Source organism: Vulpes vulpes, chromosome 1, assembly GCF_048418805.1.
Source record: "Vulpes vulpes isolate BD-2025 chromosome 1, VulVul3, whole genome shotgun sequence".
In the NCBI taxonomy this organism is placed as follows: Eukaryota; Metazoa; Chordata; class Mammalia; order Carnivora; family Canidae; genus Vulpes; species Vulpes vulpes.
Window position 1 is genome coordinate 195,221,457 of NC_132780.1, and position 17,754 is coordinate 195,239,210.

The 17,754-nt window shown below is 38.3% G+C and overlaps 1 protein-coding gene across 1 annotated transcript in view; it reads left to right on the forward strand.

Annotated features, from left to right (window-relative positions):
- The window catches only part of FIG4 (FIG4 phosphoinositide 5-phosphatase), a 124,756-nt gene that overhangs the window by 71,695 nt on the left and 35,307 nt on the right, over window positions 1–17,754 (forward strand). Inside the window, exons 17-22 of the mRNA XM_026005797.2 lie at window positions 3,648–3,706; window positions 4,892–5,039; window positions 7,789–7,872; window positions 9,686–9,881; window positions 12,391–12,473; window positions 15,868–15,954. Of these exons, the coding sequence (XP_025861582.1) occupies window positions 3,648–3,706; window positions 4,892–5,039; window positions 7,789–7,872; window positions 9,686–9,881; window positions 12,391–12,473; window positions 15,868–15,954 (657 nt within the window). The remainder of the gene's footprint in view (window positions 1–3,647; window positions 3,707–4,891; window positions 5,040–7,788; window positions 7,873–9,685; window positions 9,882–12,390; window positions 12,474–15,867; window positions 15,955–17,754) is intronic.

Below are 17,754 nucleotides of genomic sequence, written 5' to 3' on the forward strand. Positions count from 1 at the left end.
GGTTAATATGTCATATATCATCTAAGATGCTATTTATTGATTTAGTGTTTATCATGTCACCAAGATGTCTGGAGATATTAAGCATTAATTGCTTCATTGACTCAGAGTTGGGAGGTTTCTCGGCTCTCTTCATTGTCTGCTATGTCAGTTCGCTCTGTGTCTCCCCAGGAGAGGTCATCTGGCCTGTGCAGATTAGTCCTGGTTTGTCCTCTGGGTCATGTCTGGTTGAGGCAGTTTTTTTCCAACAGTCTACTTATGTACTTCTTCCTCATATCACTCTGAGATCTGCTGCTCTGTAACTCTACCTACTAATCTTAGTCCAGTCTACTGAGACCCAAAGAACACAATTTCCCTATCCACTTCATAGTCTTTTAAATATTTGAAGACAAGTTCACACCTTCTCTGAATCTCTTCTACTCCAGGTTAAACAGCCCCATTCTCTTCAGCTGTTCCTCACAGACTGTGGTTTCAAGTCTCTCTGGGATTAAGAATGCTTTCCTCTTAGGGCTTCCAGTCAATGTCAATGTTCTTTTTAAACTGTGCTACCCAGACCTGGGTTCAGTAATGGTCACAGTTTGATCTGATTTGTGCCAAATATTGTGGGACCATTGGAGCCATTATGCCTCTTGTCCTGGATACTCTGTGTTTATCATTAACTATAAAATTGCACTAGCTATTTTTAGCAGTGCCGTCACAATGTTGACTCTCCGAGGTTCCTGTCCATTAGAACTCCTGAGTGTTTTTAACATGTCCTGCCACCATGCCTTATCTATACCATTCTTGTATGCTTATTTGAGCATTCTGGGTCATGTTCATATATGCTTTGCCTGCTTCCCCAAAAGGAGGTTTAGATGTGTATTCTTTTTATTATTAACTATTACCTGTAGATTTACAGCTTCTTCAGATTTAGCCAGCTGGCCATCTTGATCCCCATACAAATCCTTGATGAAAAATGTTGACTAGACTAAGGTAGATGGCAGAGGCCTATGGGACACCACTTGACAACTTCTTCTACCTTAACATTGTTTCATAATTTGTGGTTGGAATTATTTACATGGCTGGAACTTACTCTGCTGTCCTTACTTAACTATATTGTCCTCCTGCCCACATCTGTGTATCTTGTTCACAAGTATTGATTGCTTTGCTAAAGTCCGTATGTTATTTCAGAGGGCTCCCAATTTAGGGGAATTAAAGAGTCTTTTTTTTAAGTCTCCCAAACCTTCCTATGTGAGTAAGCCAGTGGAGTTGAACCCTGTTAATACTAGGGACCGAAGGAGAGGAGAGCAGCTGACTGATTAGGCATTGTATGCAAAGGAAGAAGTGGCACTAGATCTCCGGCATCTTGCGTTGTCCTCTCAGAGGCTCTCATCCTCCATCCATCTTAGCTCATCTTCCCTGGGACAGGTATTTCTCATGGGCTTCTGTGCTTCTGAGACCCACCCACAGAAGCTGGACTTTTTAAAAAGTATTAAGTTGCTTTATCTTGCTTAGGGAAATAACAGCTTAATAATATTCAGAAAAAATATCTGTGCCTGTTTCAGGTTATGAAAAGATCATCTCTTAATTCTTTTTCTCCACATGGTACATTCTGAGTTTAAACCCATTCTTTAGAAAGTTTACTTCTTTATCTTAGGTAAGTTAATTGTGAGCAACATTATTTAGGAAACTTCTTATATGGTAGCTGATACGTTCTTCGTTTTCCTCCTCTGCCAAGATTAAGTGATTACAAAATAGAATTTACACCTGTACACACATGGCATGCACACACACACATGCACACACATACCTTAAGCGATTAGTCTATGCTTTTTCATTCTTATGATCTGACAGTCTGATTCTCCTACGAGAAACGCAAATGAGATTAGACTGGTATATTTTGGTTGTGGATTCATAGAAGTCACTGGCCATCTTTTTAATACCCTACTTAATACTTGATTCGGCGATCTTGCAGGAAATGACATCGCACTCACCAGTGTATAGTTTGTGGAATCTATTACCCTCTCACTTTTGAGCATCAAGACTACCTTTGCCCATTTTTAGCAAGGACGCTTGAATGATTTAGAGGTGCTCTGCTGCTTTGTTCCATCTCTTGGACTGTACAAGCTTCTCTCTTCTCTTGTTTTTATCTTTCTAGCATGAAACTTCTCATGACTATTGAAGATAGAAATAGTGCTGGAATTAAGCAGCTCCCCTTTTTTCTGTCATTATTTTCAACGTGACATTTCTAACACGTAGAATAGTGTTTGACACACAGTGGGCGCTCAGTAAAGATTGAAAGACTGAATGAATTATTGACAAGCAGGAGGCATAACCCTTTTGTGTTCTTTTCATGTTCTAAAGCCTTCCTGTTCAAAAAGCAGCATGAGGGCCAGCCCCTCTGGCATCATGCAGGAGCTGACCATCAATGCAGAGTCTCAGGCCCCACCTACTGAATTAGAATCTGTTCTTCAACAGGATCTCCCAAGTGTTCATCTGTGCAGTGAATTTTGAGAAGCACTGTTCTAAAGCATAGCTTTGGTCTCAGGCAAAACTTGAAGAGCCTTTCCTGTTATCATCTCACTTTCCCCCTCACAGTTCATTAGGCATCATATTCCTTTTTTCTATCATCTTTGGTTATGTATTCTACTTGCCATCTTTAGGAGAGTTCTCTCTGTTGCCTGTTTCATTTAAATGCCCCTATTCATCATAATTGGGATTATTCAAGATTGTAATGTCAGTGTTTTATTTTTAGAAAGCCTTTATTTAAAATTCTCTTTTTAGCATTTTTGGTCATAGGCTTTTTTTCCTGAACCTTTTGAAAATCTATGTTTTTAATACATTTTGATATACCATTTCACATCATTCTCCTTCCTAGTGTTCATGAACTTTGATACAGCATTTTCATCCTAAAAGCCCAATTTATCAGAATTTGATTCAGAATTAAGTTCAATGTTCAGAGAAAGGGCAGTTCAGGATTTTTTTCAGATTCTCTGCTCACAGCAGATGAGTCTTCTGGCAGAAATCCAGATGATTGAAATTCCCTGCCTCCCTCTGGCCTCTGTAATCAAGTAGTGAATATTTACAGTTAAAGATTAACAGGGCCTCTACTATTTTCTAAGAGAATTTGTTCTTTAGGACTCTCCGTTCACTTAATGATTTTACTTAGCTGTTGTAATTCACTACATACACAGTCTCATATACCCAGAGCAGAGTGGAAAAAGTAAATCTGGCTCTTATATAACCATGTGCAAGAGAGTCTTGGTTGTAGAACTTGGGTAAAGGTCCTGCTGCTTATTGGCTTACAGAGTAATGCAGGCACAATCACTGGGGAAAAGTAAACAGCAGCTCCTAGAGTCTGGCTTAGTATACCCAAATATTTTTTTGGCTAAAAGTAAGTAACATCAGAGCATCTTGACTCTCAGATGTGTTCACGGCATTTTCATAAATCTGTGATATAGTTGAAACAAGAAAGGTGTTGGAAAAGAAACAAACATGTTGAAGACCTCTTATGCCAAAACTTTACACACATGTTTTAAAAAGAAAAAAATTCACTTTGAAATAGAGGCAGCATCTTACTCTGTAAACCCTGTTTACTCAGTGAATTGTAGAAAACCAGCATTTATGTTTGCTCCCTCTTAACCTTTTCATTTATTTTTTTAATTTTATAGTTATACTCACTGGTGGACACCAGAGGTAATAAAACATTTACCGCTGCCATATGATGAAGGTAGGTACACTGTTTCTCTTTTAATTTTTATAACAACATATTTTGGAATTATTCCTAAATGAACTCGAAGCATTAAATTCTTTGCATATAATATTTCATTAAAAAGACGTGAATGACTACTCAGTTTTATGTTGCTGCTATACTAGGGGATTGTAACATCTTAGCTTTTTAAGGGTGGAGACTGTGTTATACTTCTTTTATCCAAGTAGGCCAGTACCTTATATTGTGTTTTATAGTTATTAGGTATGGCCCTTAAATGTCTAATAGATATACTATATTAGTTTACCATTTAAAATTAGTACTAATTACATTTCTAGATATTTGAGGGTAATGGGAAGGAAGTGAAGACCCATTCACAAGGAGAAATAAAAACTTTTCCTGTATCTAAACTGTGAAAAAAGACACAGATGTGTATATAAAAGTGCATTTTAGTCAGTAGGGTTAAAATTTAATTTCAGTAATTTGTCGAAAGACAAGAAAATTTTTATATTAAGTGAATGAACTTAAATGTACAATACATTCGAATGATATTTGCAAATTGAAATAATTGCTCAGTTCTAAGTAGAGTGTACTGCTGTTATTGATTCTCCTGACCTTAAACAAGCCAGTTTTCCCAGTTATGAAAAGGCACTAAGTAAGATTGACTGCCAATCTGGAACTTTCCACTTAAAGACTCCCATCTAGTCATGGTTAGGTATTCCAACTTTGGGTGGTAAAGGCCATAAACTAAGTTCTAAATAAATTATTAATTAATTTTTTAAAAGGATTTATAACCTTGAAATTCTGGGGAAAATCATAACTCATATGGCGAAGATTTGTTGTTCTAGGAGAAAGGAAAAAGATTTTAACGGTCTAATATTGGCCACAAACAGGATTTGAAACATAAAGGAAAATTTAGTGAAATAACTGCATGATTTTTATCTAGAAGGCAGAGGGTACATATTTAAGTGCAAAAAAGGAATTTAAAGAGTTGAGTAGTTTGATTTCTAAAATAACTGCCTGCTCGCACCCTGTCTTCAGGGGACCCTCCTGCCTCCTTGGAGCTTGTCACACTTGACTTTGCACTGTAGATTCTGTGCACACACCTCATCTCTCCCAAGTGTGTGAATGCTAGGAGCAGGAGCTGAACCTCGTTTGCCAGATGTAATCTAAAGACTTTACAAGTAACAGGCATATCTCTCTTAGTTATCTGTGCTGCAAACTTAAAGAAGTTGATAGTGAAGAAATTCCACAAATACGAAGAAGAGATTGACATCCACAACGAGTTCTTCCGACCGTACGAACTGAGTAGTTTTGATGATACCTTTTGCTTGGCTATGACAAGCTCAGCACGGTATGTTGTGAGTGTCCTGAGACTGAGCATTTAGGAACTTTAGTTTTCCTAGTCTATATAGACATATCTTGCTTTGACATAAGTCCATTCCAAAAGTCCACTAGTGGTGATTGTACAGCCTCTGAAAACCACCGTGATGGGGAGCCCACTATAGGAAGCAGTCTCTTCTAGTGTTAGACAGACAGCTGGAGTTCATTTCTTCCCTTTGGTAAGTTGAAACCTGACTCCCATTGATACTAGTTTGTTATTTGGAATAAACACACTTTTAAAAATTGGACATAGAAATCAAGAGCCAGCATAAATTAGTGGAAAAAAGTATAGTCTTTGGTACTAGAAAGGTAGGGATGTGAATCATAGATCAGCCACTGCCTACCTGTGTGACCTTGAGAAAATTATCTTACTTATCTGAGTCTGAGTTTCTTTTTTCACGTAGATAGGGGCATGTGTATCATACACATACAAGCCAAGTCACAGGTACATCGTAGCTATCATATTATAATTCTTATTAGGACTAGGACAAGTCTGGTTCCTTTTCTGTACGACAGCCCTCCAGATATTTGAGGAAGCAGTGTTAATTTTTTTTAGGGTAAATGTCCTTCATTCTGTCTTTTCATAATTCATGTGACATTGTTTCCAGACTCTTCATCTTAGTCCATCACTCTTTAATATACCTCATTTTTCAGAGTTTATTGGGATCTTTTAGAAAAGTGATGAAACTAGAATAAGAAAATTAGACCAAGCAAATCACTTTTTGATTATTACATTTTATACTGAAGTTTACATTTTTGTATTTTACATTTTCATCCAATGTGATACACGTATGCCTAAAATTAATGAATGCACATGTAGAAACACATTCTGTGGTTTTGCTTCCTAGACCACTCTATATTTTACTTTGGCTTCAGATGGAAAGTTTAGAATTTTTACTTGGTTGATTTTCAGTTAAACTTATTAAAAGTTTAGAAGTTGGGGATCCCTGGGTGGCTCAGCGGTTTAGCGCCTGCCTTCAGCCCAGGGCATGGTCCTGGAGTCCTGGGATCGAGTCCCACGTCGGGCTCCCTGCATGAAACCTGCTTCTCCCTCTGCCTGTGTCTCTGCCTCTCTCTCTCTTTATGTCTTTCATAAATAAATAAATAGAATCTTAAAAAAAAAAAAAGTTTAGAAGTTGTAACCATAAGGTTATTATCATTTCCAGAATATGTCAACCCAGCAAAGGATAAATGATGTTATACATATATGAATATACAGTTAATTTTTGTATTTTCAGGAGTTATGTTCCTGCAACAGCTGGATTAGAGAGTACTAAACCATTATACTTTGGGGGAAATACAGGGTTAGGTTCCTGGCAAGCCTCTGGTCATATTTTTATCACCCAGTCAATACATAACCATGTTACGTGTGTTTCTGTTTAAAAATGCCTTATTTAATATATATTGTTGACTTACTAACATCAAACTCCTAGCAGTCAACACTATTTGTTAACATTGAACTGATAGCAAACAACAGTATAACTCATACCTGAACAAAGCTTCTCCTACACACGTATTTTCTTTCTAATACACAACTTTCTTGGGCCTAAAAGCACTAGAGAGCTTCAACACTATGCTTGGGGTCATTTGAGACAACAAAGTTACCAACAAAAATCACAAAAAGGCAAAAAACATGGCAGTAAATAGTCCATGGAAAGGACACTTGTTTATAGTGTGAGAGCCGAAACAAGAAGCCAGCATGTTGCCTTGCTCTCTGTCAGCTAGAACATAGCGTTGTTGGGTTCCTCTAATTTTTCACCTTTCTGCACGTGCATGTTTGCAAGTGATTGTGAAAGCTCTGAGTGTTGGATTTGGGGTTACAAATAAATGTTAGTAAACAAGCAAACTCTCAAATATGGATTCCCCAATAATAAGTATCAACTATATATGTTCAAAAAGAAAGAAAAACTAAACCACTTACACTTTTAAAATAGCATTTTCAAACTGCCAAATAGGCATTTTGGGTCAAATTCAATGTTACTTTCTTTTCCTTCAAAAAATGTAATGGGTCACACTGGGGGCAGTATCCTTTCCAGAGCCATAAGTCTCATCAGCATAAATCATGCGACTCTTCTCTTACCTTTTTGGCATCTATAAGGAGGAGTTCAGTCTGGTTACAGCAATAATCAGGAGGTAGGTCTTGCATAGTGTGGAAGTAGCTTCAGCTTATCTTAGTATGTGGTAAACTAAGAGTCTCTATTTAAAGTGTTCCAACAGTGTTTTAATGAATTAACCCCAGCTTAATGAGGTAGATGCTGATACTTCATTCTGCTGTGTTTTTGATCATTATGTCAGCCTCCCTGGGTGGTATAATGTAATAAAAACATTGTCTGTAAAACTGAGCAGCTTAGTGTTTGGCCATTAGTTTTATGAGTTTAGTTTTACCTGAAAAGTAATTGTGACATATAAACAAAGCATATACATCCTGGCAGTAATTTAGGTATAACTCTGTTCCAGTAGAGAAAATCTTAAGTTCAAAACCACTGGGTCTCATAATCATGAAGAAAATTCACAGTGAAGACTGAGAGCATTGAAGTTACCGGTGCCATTAGTTCATGGGATTTTATAGCCTTGATCACCTAAGCTCCCCTGAACATTTGGCTCAGAATAAGTAGCTCTGAGGGCTAAGAAGGCATGGTATAAGAATGTGAATTGAACAGAAGCCATTATCATCTGGATGAAAAGCGATTCATATGGACTTTCTTTTCCTCTTTCTTCAGTGACTTTATGCCTAAGACTGTTGGCATTGATCCAAGTCCATTTACAGTGCGGAAACCAGATGAAACCGGAAAATCAGTATTGGGGTAAGATTTGTAGATAGAATGAAATTTTAAAGACTCATGTAAAATAATATGACACTTGCAGTTAATTTTCACCAAAAAGAATAACTGCAAGTCACATAGTTTGGAGCACATTCCACGTATTGCATCTATACAGGTAGTTTATTCATAGCACTGAGATCACTAAACAATGCAACATTGAAAGAATTTATAGAAATTTCAGCAACATGATATATTTTGTTATTTTAAATTAGGAATATCACAGATGGCATAAGAATAGGTAGCAGATCTTATGTGTTATGTCCTAGAAATAACTTAGCATCCTCTGTTTCCCACAACATAAAATACTTACATAAAAATTTATAGTCATTTTATTTATTTTTTGTTGGCATCCAGAGGAACCATTAAAATAAATATGCTCAGGTAGAGAAACTAATAGATTTTCTGTGTATTACTGTAACATTGTTTGGGGGAAGACTATTATATCCAGTAATGTGAGGAAGAAGTCAAACCGTGTTTACATCTTCATGCTTAGAAACTAGAGTGAGATGTTATATGTTCTACCATAAGGATCGGTTTCTGCCATTTACTTGAGTAATCCCAGTGATGAGACTTTTTTTCTAGACTCTGGCTGGAAACCCTGGCCAGGCTGTAGATAATTAATTGAGTCCTAACTGTATTTGTGAGCGTGTGTGAGATCCTGGTTGGATTCTAGCTACATGTGGTTTATACAATGGGATATGTGTTACTATTTCCAGATACACCATTTCTATGCCTTAAATATATGGCTTTAAATAGCTGCATGTTAAGCCTTGAACTGAAAACTAAGGAATTTAAGAGATGTCCTCAGGAGTTCAGAATTCAAGAGGTTCCTGGAATAAATATGTACATGATCAACTACATTACTGAGTAGCACAGAAATGCCATTGACTTTAATTTTTACCTTGCAGAAAGTCAGAAATTAGCTTATTTTCTAAAATATTTAATACATGGTCAGACAGTTTTGCATTTTCCTTTCCTAGAACATTTCAGAATATTACAGTATTTAATATTATATTAAATAATATTAAAATATTACAGTATTTAAGTCTTTTGTAGAGAGTAGTTTTTAAAGAGTGAAATATTAAACTTTTTTCATAAAAGCCAAAAATATTCTATAAAATATTATCTGAGTTTTAAAAAGCAATATTCTCACTACTCTGATATTTGGAACTAAAAGTAAGTACTTTTATAAGTCTGGGTTTTTGGAGTTCTTTAACCCCCATCTATTCCCTACTATTAGCAGGAATGTCTAGCAAATATGGTTATGTACTGGTAACAATAATTTTAAATTTTGGTTTATGTTTATCAGTAGCTCAATACTATGGTACAAGTTGTGAGCTAATGCTGTGATTGATCAAATCATAAAATGAAAGGAAATTTACATGGATTTGGCTATTGACTCTTCTTGAAACTTTTACAAATTATAGGTAGATAATTTTACTAATGTCACAAACACATAGTCTACAATTGTACCATAAATTTTGAAAATATTGATTTCAGTTACCAAAGGAAAGCACAGTAACCAGGTGGTAAGAAGACTTTTCTGCATTGGTTTACCCCTACTTACTGGTTTATTTTCTGAACTTACAACAGGACTTAAATTCATATAAGGTCAGTACATGTACATGGTAAAATGTTAAGATTTTCTCTTATTCATAACCTGAACCCAGAGACTAGTTTCTCACCGCCGTTTTCTTGTGCTTCACTAGGATTAAGATTTTGGACAGAGTCATACATAGTGACTGTCAATGGTTTGGTTTAAAGATGCTCTGTAGCAATGTTCATCTTTTTAAAGGAACAAGAGCAATAGAGAAGAAGCTGTATTACAGCGGAAAACAGCAGCCAGTGCCCCACCACCTCCCAGCGAGGAGGCCGTGTCCAGCAGCTCTGAGGATGACTCTGGGACTGACCGGGAAGAGGAGGGCTCTGTGTCTCAGCGTTCCACTCCAGTGAAGATGACGGACACGGGAGACAGTGCCAAAGTGACCGAGGTGTGCAGGATAGGTGTGACCTTGGGTCCAGCATGAGGCTTTGGAGAACGATCTCTAAAATTCTACTTTCTGTTAAAAGACTGGGAGTCAGAAAAGGTCACATTATCTCATGCACACTATTCTAATGTGTGGTATTTGAGGCACTATAGAGATGAATACTTTTTTTTAAATTATTTATTTATTTATGATAGTCACACAGAGAGAGAGAGAGAGAGAGAGAGAGAGAGGCAGAGACATAGGCAGAGGGAGAAGCAGGCTCCATGCACCAGGAGCCTGACGTGGGATTCAATCCCGGGTCTCCAGGATCACGCCCCGGGCCAAAGGCAGGCGCTAAACCGCTGCACCACTCAGGGATCCCGAGATGAATACTTTTTTTTAAATTGAAGTATGGGCGACAGACAATGTTGTATTAGTTTCAGGTGTACAGCATAGTGATCCCACAACTCTCTACATTATTCAGCGCTCACCATGATAAGTGTAGTCACACCTATGATCATACAGTGTTATTATAACATTATTGACTATATTCCCTCTGCTGTGATTTTCATCTCCATGACTTACTTATTTTATAACTAGAAGTTTGTACCCCTTAATTTCCTTTACCCATTATTCCCATGCTCTAACCCCCTCCTTTCTGTCAATCGCCACTTTGTTCTCTGTATTTATGAGTCTATTTCTGTTTGTTTTTTAGATTCCACATATAAGTGAAATCCTATGGTATTTGCCTTTCTCTGTCTGACTTATTTCATTTAGCATAATAACCTTCAGGTCTATCCGTGTTGTGAAAAATGTCAAGAATTTCGTTCTTTTTTATGGCCGAGTAATATTCCAGTGTGTGTGTGTGTGTGTGTGTGTGTGTGTGTGTGTGTACCACATCTTCGATATCCATTTATCTATTGTTGGACACTTAGGTTGCTTCCATATCTTGGCTATTGTAAATAATGCTTCAATAAACATAGGGGTGTGTATATCTTTGAATTTGAATTGCTTTTGGTTTTATTTTTAGGTAAATACTCAGTAGTGGAATTACTGTATCATGTGACATTTCTATTTTTAATTTTTTGAGGAACACAATTCTGTTTTCCACAGTGGTTGCACTAATTTATATTCTCAACAACAGGGCATGATGGTTCCCTTTTCTCCACACTCTTGCCAACACTTACATTTCTTGTCTTTTTGATACTAGCCATTGTGACTGGTGTAAGGTGATATCTCATTGTGGTTTTGATATGCATTTCCCTGATGATGAGTGATGTAGAGCATCTTTTCATGTGTCTGTTAGCCACCTGGATGTCTTCTTTGGAAGAATGTCCATTCAGGTCCTCTGCCTATCTTTTTAATCAGAAAATTTGTTTTTTAGGTGTTGAGTGTAGATGTTCTTTATATATTTTGGATATTAATCCCTTATTGGATATTGCAAATCTCTTCTCCCATTTAGTAGATTGCTTTTTTTTTTTTTTTTTTTTTTTCCTGATGGTTTCCTTTGCTGTGCAAAAGCTTTTTATTTTGGTGTAGTCCCAATAGTTTTGTTTTTTTTTTTTTTGGCTTTTGTTTCTCTTGCCTGAGGGGATCTATCCATAAATATATTGGTAAGGCTGACTGTCTATGTTTTCTTTTAGGAGTTTTATGCTTTCAGATCTCACATTTAGATCATTAAGAGATTAATACATTTAGCATAGACATTATTGAAATAGTTTCATTTTGAAATAAAATTAGTGTTTTTATTCCCACGTAGAACAATAAATTTCTCAGCACTTCAGAATTTTTAAGAGAACCCTGTCCACTTTTGAGCAGCATATCCACCTGAGGTCCATTTATTTCCTTCCTTAGCACACTGTTGGAATGGGGGGTTTGGACCTGGGCCTCATAATCTTTGTATAGCCTGAGTGGGAAATTCACCCTGTTCAATCTGATTTACCAATATTAAGGAACATAAAAGGGAAGTAAACTTCAAAATAACCAAATGTAGCTTTAGGGAAATTTAATTTCCAGAAATAGCCAAAAGTCACAGAAATAGTTATGGCAAGTAAAATGTGATAATGTAAGAACTGAATTCATTATTCCAGGAGTTGGCAAAGTATTGCCAATGGTCAAAATCCAGCCCACTGCCTGATTTGTTGGCCCTCTCCCATGCCTATTTGTTTACATATCAGTATGCCTGCTTTGGCACTATAACAGCAGTGTGGAGTAGCTGCAGCGGAGATGGTATAACCCAAAGAACCTAAAATATTCATTATCTGGCCCTTTGCAGAAAAAGTTTTCTAATTCCTATATTATACAAAGGGAACTGGTAGTTATTTAATAGCTTTTTACTCTAAAACAAAGTATTTTTAGTGGAAACAAAATCAGATTTAAAAAAAAAACCATTAACTGAGTTTATTGAATAGATTGAAGAGATATTGTGATTGCTTTTGTGGAAAATTTCACAGGCTCATGTTCTTCATCTTTGGAAATAATTAATATGCTCGATGTCTAAAAATTCTTCCTGGCTCTTTATTTGTAACCCTAGAATGTGGTCCAGCCCATGAAAGAAGTATATGGAATTAACCTCTCAGATGGTCTCTCAGAAGAGGATTTCTCCATTTACTCAAGGTAAACTACTTTTATGTGGATATTAAGAAAAAAAAAAGCAAATGTATTATCACAATAACATACCTAGTATAACTTGAAAAAAATGAAAATAGTCAACAATATAGAAGGACATGAATTCCACTTGGAATACAGTGGTAGTATTTAGAAGGTCAAATTCTAAAATACTGATTTCTATTTGGAGTTAAAGCCTGATACTCTCAGTCCCCTCAATGATAAAAATTTATGATGTATCCATGTATTCTCACTGCCCATACATAAGCTGCAAACTGAAGTACACATACATTTCTGTATTCTTGCATCCACAAAGTCTCAAGATCAGATAACATGTTACAAAATGAACCTGGGATATTGATGATTGAGGACCTTGCATTTGCATTAGCTGTGGAGTGCTGGTGGGAGTGGTGGAAGAAGGAAGTGGTGATATAAGGGTGTCAAGAGTCAGAATGTTCTAGACCATTATTAGACTAAGCTGAAAGAGGATCCACCAAAAGGTGTTCCCTGAGTATGTATACATAATTGTGTGTGTGTTTGTGTGCACATGTGTTTCTGAGAAGACTCACAGTTAATCAGATTTTCAAAAGAATCCCTCACCTGGAAATCTTCAAGAACCCACGATGACCACTGTAAACACTTCCTCAGCTTAATACATGCATTAAGAAGACCTAATTATTGCATGTGAATACCATTCCACTTCACTCACGTTTGGCTTACATAAACTCTGTGATATAAATGAGCATTGATCCTGCATTCTTTTTTAAGGAGAGTATTTCATGTGTTGAATCCATCAAACTGGATATTGACAGCTTTTTACTCCAAGTTAGTAAGATCTGCTATAATATGTAAGATATAAAAATGTATAGCATCTCCTAACTGCAGAGGCACTGGTATGACCCCACATTACTGCCTTAACAGAAGCCAGTTTAGTCACCCAAAATTCAGCCTGGACACACAGGTACACAGTCACTTATCCATCATAGCTGTCCCAGCAATATGGCTAAACTTCAGCATTTGAAGTGAGCCTTTGTAAGCCACATGGTCTGGAAGAATGAATTATCTGGGGTTAGTGACTGTCTAATACTACTTTGCTTGTTACAGGGAGCGAGGGGGTTTAGGCTGCTGTTAACTAAGCAAAAAGAAAGTGTCTCTTGCTTCAGGCATGACTTTCCTTTGGGGCCTTTTTAGCTCAGTCTGCCTCTGAGGCCCACTTTTAGTCATCCCTTCTCAGGGAGTGACATACAACCCTGTTTAGCCAGAGTATCACTGGGAAACAGTCTAAGAAGGATATGAGGATAGGTGCATGGGTAGGGAGTACTGCAGGGGAGGAAGGAATCCATGTTCTGGAGTTCTGTACTTGATATCCTAAAGAACAACACCTCCTCCTTTGATTTGTGTAACACTTTACAGTGTTTTATTTGTTCTTTAGACAACTGTGTAGTAGGCTGAAAGATATTATTATCCCTCTTTCTAGGCTAAGAGCACAGAAAGAGCCATTCAGTGACTTATTCAGGAGCCCTTCCCTGGGCTTCATGGGTATCTATGATTTTTGACCATGCAACCTCTTTATTCTCTTAATAATATCGGCTGCCCCTGCTTGTGAGGCAGACCTGGGGGGAAGGGAAGAAACAGAGGTCTAGTCATCTCTTCCCCTCTCTGTGAGTAGTTCTTTTCTGTGGGCAGACTGCCCCCTCTGGCAACAGGAGAGCCTCCCCTCTCCATCTGTCATGGGCATTGCTATGGCTGGGGGGTGTAGCTGTGCCAGGGGATGGGTATGGATGCTTAGGAACCGACTGGTACCCCTTCTGGCCCTAGCTGGGCCCCGGGGCTCTCCTGGTGCCTCCTCTGATCCAGAGAGCAGAGCTTCAAGGGCAGAGAGCCCATGTCATTCTGGCCTCCTCCCACTGCAGTCCTGCACCCAGTTGGCTAGTATCCAGCAAAGATTGTGGGTGTAAAGACAGTGCCCTGGCCTGGCAGGCCTGTCGCAGCTCCCACGTGGGCAACCATAGAACTATGACAGGAGGAGAGATGCTATAGAACTGGCGACTGTAACTTGTCTTCTAACTTCCTGTTCTCTTGCCTGTTTTTCCTACATTTGACCTCAACCACCTTCAAACTGCTGAAGATCTCTCAGTTTTGTAGTTTTGTTCTAATTGCATAGCCCTAGGCTCTATACCTTCCTCTGCCTTTAGCATTTCTGATATCTTTGGTTTGCAGTCTCAGCCAGACCCAGAGATGTTCTGCTTACCAACTCAGAGCCTCAGACCTATGGCAAATCTTCCTTTAAAAATAAAAAATTCTGACAGTGATTATACACATGATTTAGGAAGTTGAAAGTTCTGTACTAGTAACAGGTGTCATGTGACACTTTTCCCCCAAAATGGATCAAAAATGTTTATTTGCTGAAGATCAAAATTGAAAAAATGTAAGTTATTTGGAAGTTTTCCAATAGAGCCCTAACCACTTAGTAATTGGTAGTTTCTGCAGCAATTTTTTTGATCTTTTAAAAAAAAAGCTAATAAAAAATAAATGATACAAGTATCTATATCATCAAAAGAAAATATTCAAATTTGTAGAAAAGTAGAAGGGGGATCAGCCCTTTAAACATGCCCCATAACCTCCCAGGGGCACCTTAGAACACAATTACAAGCCCTGTCCCTGAGGGGAATACGGATGCCTGTAGCACAGACCACACTAGGACAAGTATGCACTTGAGGAATAGCTGGTGGTCCTTGGCCCATGAGCCCATTGGCCCATTGCTAAGTATCCTCCTGTCCTGTGGAGCTGGCTGGGGCAATTCCCTGATTCCCTGTGACTCTCAGCTTCAAGCATGGCTTAGTGTTGTTCCAGGCTTCTCTAGGGAGGGGTGGCGTGGCAGTGGGGCTCCACAGGCACCCTCCTTCCCCCTCCTTCACAGTTGAAAGTACTGGAGTGGCTAGAGTACACTTGGGGATTCTCGTGGTCCTAAGGAAACAGAGTCCATGTGCTGGGTTTTCAGCAGTGTCCCTGCTTTGGGAGATGGATCCCTGGCCGGATCCTGTTCTTTCTTTGTCATTTGTCTCACTGCAAATGCCTCCCCTCATGCTCACCACTTCCTGCTGCAGGTAAGGCTTAGATAACTGAGGCTCTGAAAGTTCATCTCCTTGGCTTCAGGAACACTGTGGTTCAAGTTCTCCATCGCGTTTAAGTAAACGGAGACACAGGATTCCCCCTCCTTCCTTTGTAACAAACCCACTGTAAAATCAGGCCCCCTTTTGTGTTGCGTACGGCACTCTCGTGTGCTTTTCTGAAATAAGCAGACTGTTGTCCTGTAGAAGCTCATACCATCTCTGTGTAATCTACTGAATTTATTGCAAGTAGCCCCTTCTTTAGTTCACTTGTTATCCATTGTAACTTGTAGATTTGTTCAGCTGGGTCAAAGTCAACATAAACAAGACAGGAGCAGCCAGCAGCTCTGTTCCAGGTGCCCAGATGGTGTTATAAAACTGTAAGTATTAGATTAGACCTTTAAAAGATCTTTGTATTCATGTCATTTGTTATACTTTTTTTTTTCAAACTCTTTAAGAAATGATTCAGTTTGTCACCATATTAGTATAAGCCCTAAAGAATCTCCAAGAAAAGCTGGGTAGCTGTGGGGATGGGGAAGAGACCAGCAGCTTTGACTTGAAGTGTACCCTGTAGAGGTGGGATTGGAGTTGGTGGCAGATTCTCTCCATAAACTCGGCTCTCCCGTGGGTAGAAGTGGGAGTGACAAAATAGTTCTGACCCTGAAGATAGGCTCCTCCAGTTCAATACAAGACCCTTGAGGGCAGTGATGAGTTTATCTCTTCTAGCTGTATATCCCCACTGGTTCTAATGGCGTGCTGTAAGTTAAACAGGTGTTTTAGTAAATTTTTAAACAGAATCAGGTTCATATCCTAGATCATAGCCTACTATTTCTTTTTCTTTTTTTACCTTGATTAAGTAACTTAAGTGTTTATGGCTCAGTTTCCTCATCTGCAAAATGGGATGGTAGTAGCACCTACTTTGTAGGAAGGTAGTAGGCTTAAATGCAGTAATGCATTCAAAGTACTGAGAACAGTATCTGGAAAAAGTTCTGAGTAAGTTGTGACCAGTACCACCACCACCATCATCATCATCATCTTCATATTCATCTTCATCATTATTCTCTGCTTGTTGGGACCAAACAAAGCAAAGGTTGTGACCAGAAGCGGCTCCTGATGCCGTATACTCAGTTGAGTTTCTCCTAGAAAATGGATCCCTGTGGTTATTAAATGAGGTGGTATATATGTGAGGTGTCTAGATCAGCATCTGGCATATAGTTGACATTTAGCAAATGTTCTCTTCCCTTAGAGCAACTTTATCAGTTCATTTAATAACTTTTTGATGGATCCTGACTGCCTGACTTCTCTGTGTACTATATCCGCATGCTCCTGATTGGTAGTTAAGATGCTGTTGTATTAATGCAGGCAAAGACTGGAGTCTTGGAGAGTAGTGGCTGGGAGGAATTAGGAAATGGAATAGATTTGGGGAATGTTTAGGAGGTGAGATGGATACTGACTCATCATGGAGGGAGAGAAAGAAGGCCTTATCAAGAATAACCCTTAAATTTTTTGGTTTGTGTAACAGGTTTGATTGATTGATTGATGCATTTATTCTTGTAGCAGATAGGTATTGAGGACACCTGTGTTAGGACAAGTCAAAGCTTTCATTTACTGAGGTAAGGCATGCCAAAGGACGATCCAGTTTGGATTTACAGTAGCATCCAGGTAGCCATGTGTAGAGGCAATTGGGTCAGGTGTTCTGGAACTTCTGGGATTATGCTAGGGATGGTCATTTCCTTCCGGGGTGTACATGTCTATAGATGATAATTAAAGCCACTGGCTAGGATGAGACCACCTAGGAAAAGAGAATAGAGTGAGAAAGCTCTTCAACTGAGTCTTGAGGGGATCTGAATCTAGCAGCTGATACAGAGAGAAACCTCCCAGGGAGGCAGAGATAGCTAATCATTAGAGAGGGGGAAGGAATGGGATAGAGGTTTATCACAGCCTCCAGAAGGGGTACTTATTCCTCCCTTCTCTCCCTGTCACTATTTTTTTCTTTTTCTCCTCTTTTTAAAAAATATATAAACTCCTATTAATTTAGAGACCATTTTTCCTTTCTTAAGTCTCATTAGCAAATGGAAGTTTGGGCTCCCAAATGAATTAAAATAAATGTGACCAGAAAAGGAAAGGAAAGTATTTAAATGTGTTAGTTTAAAAAAAAAAAAAAAACTCTCTTAATTAAC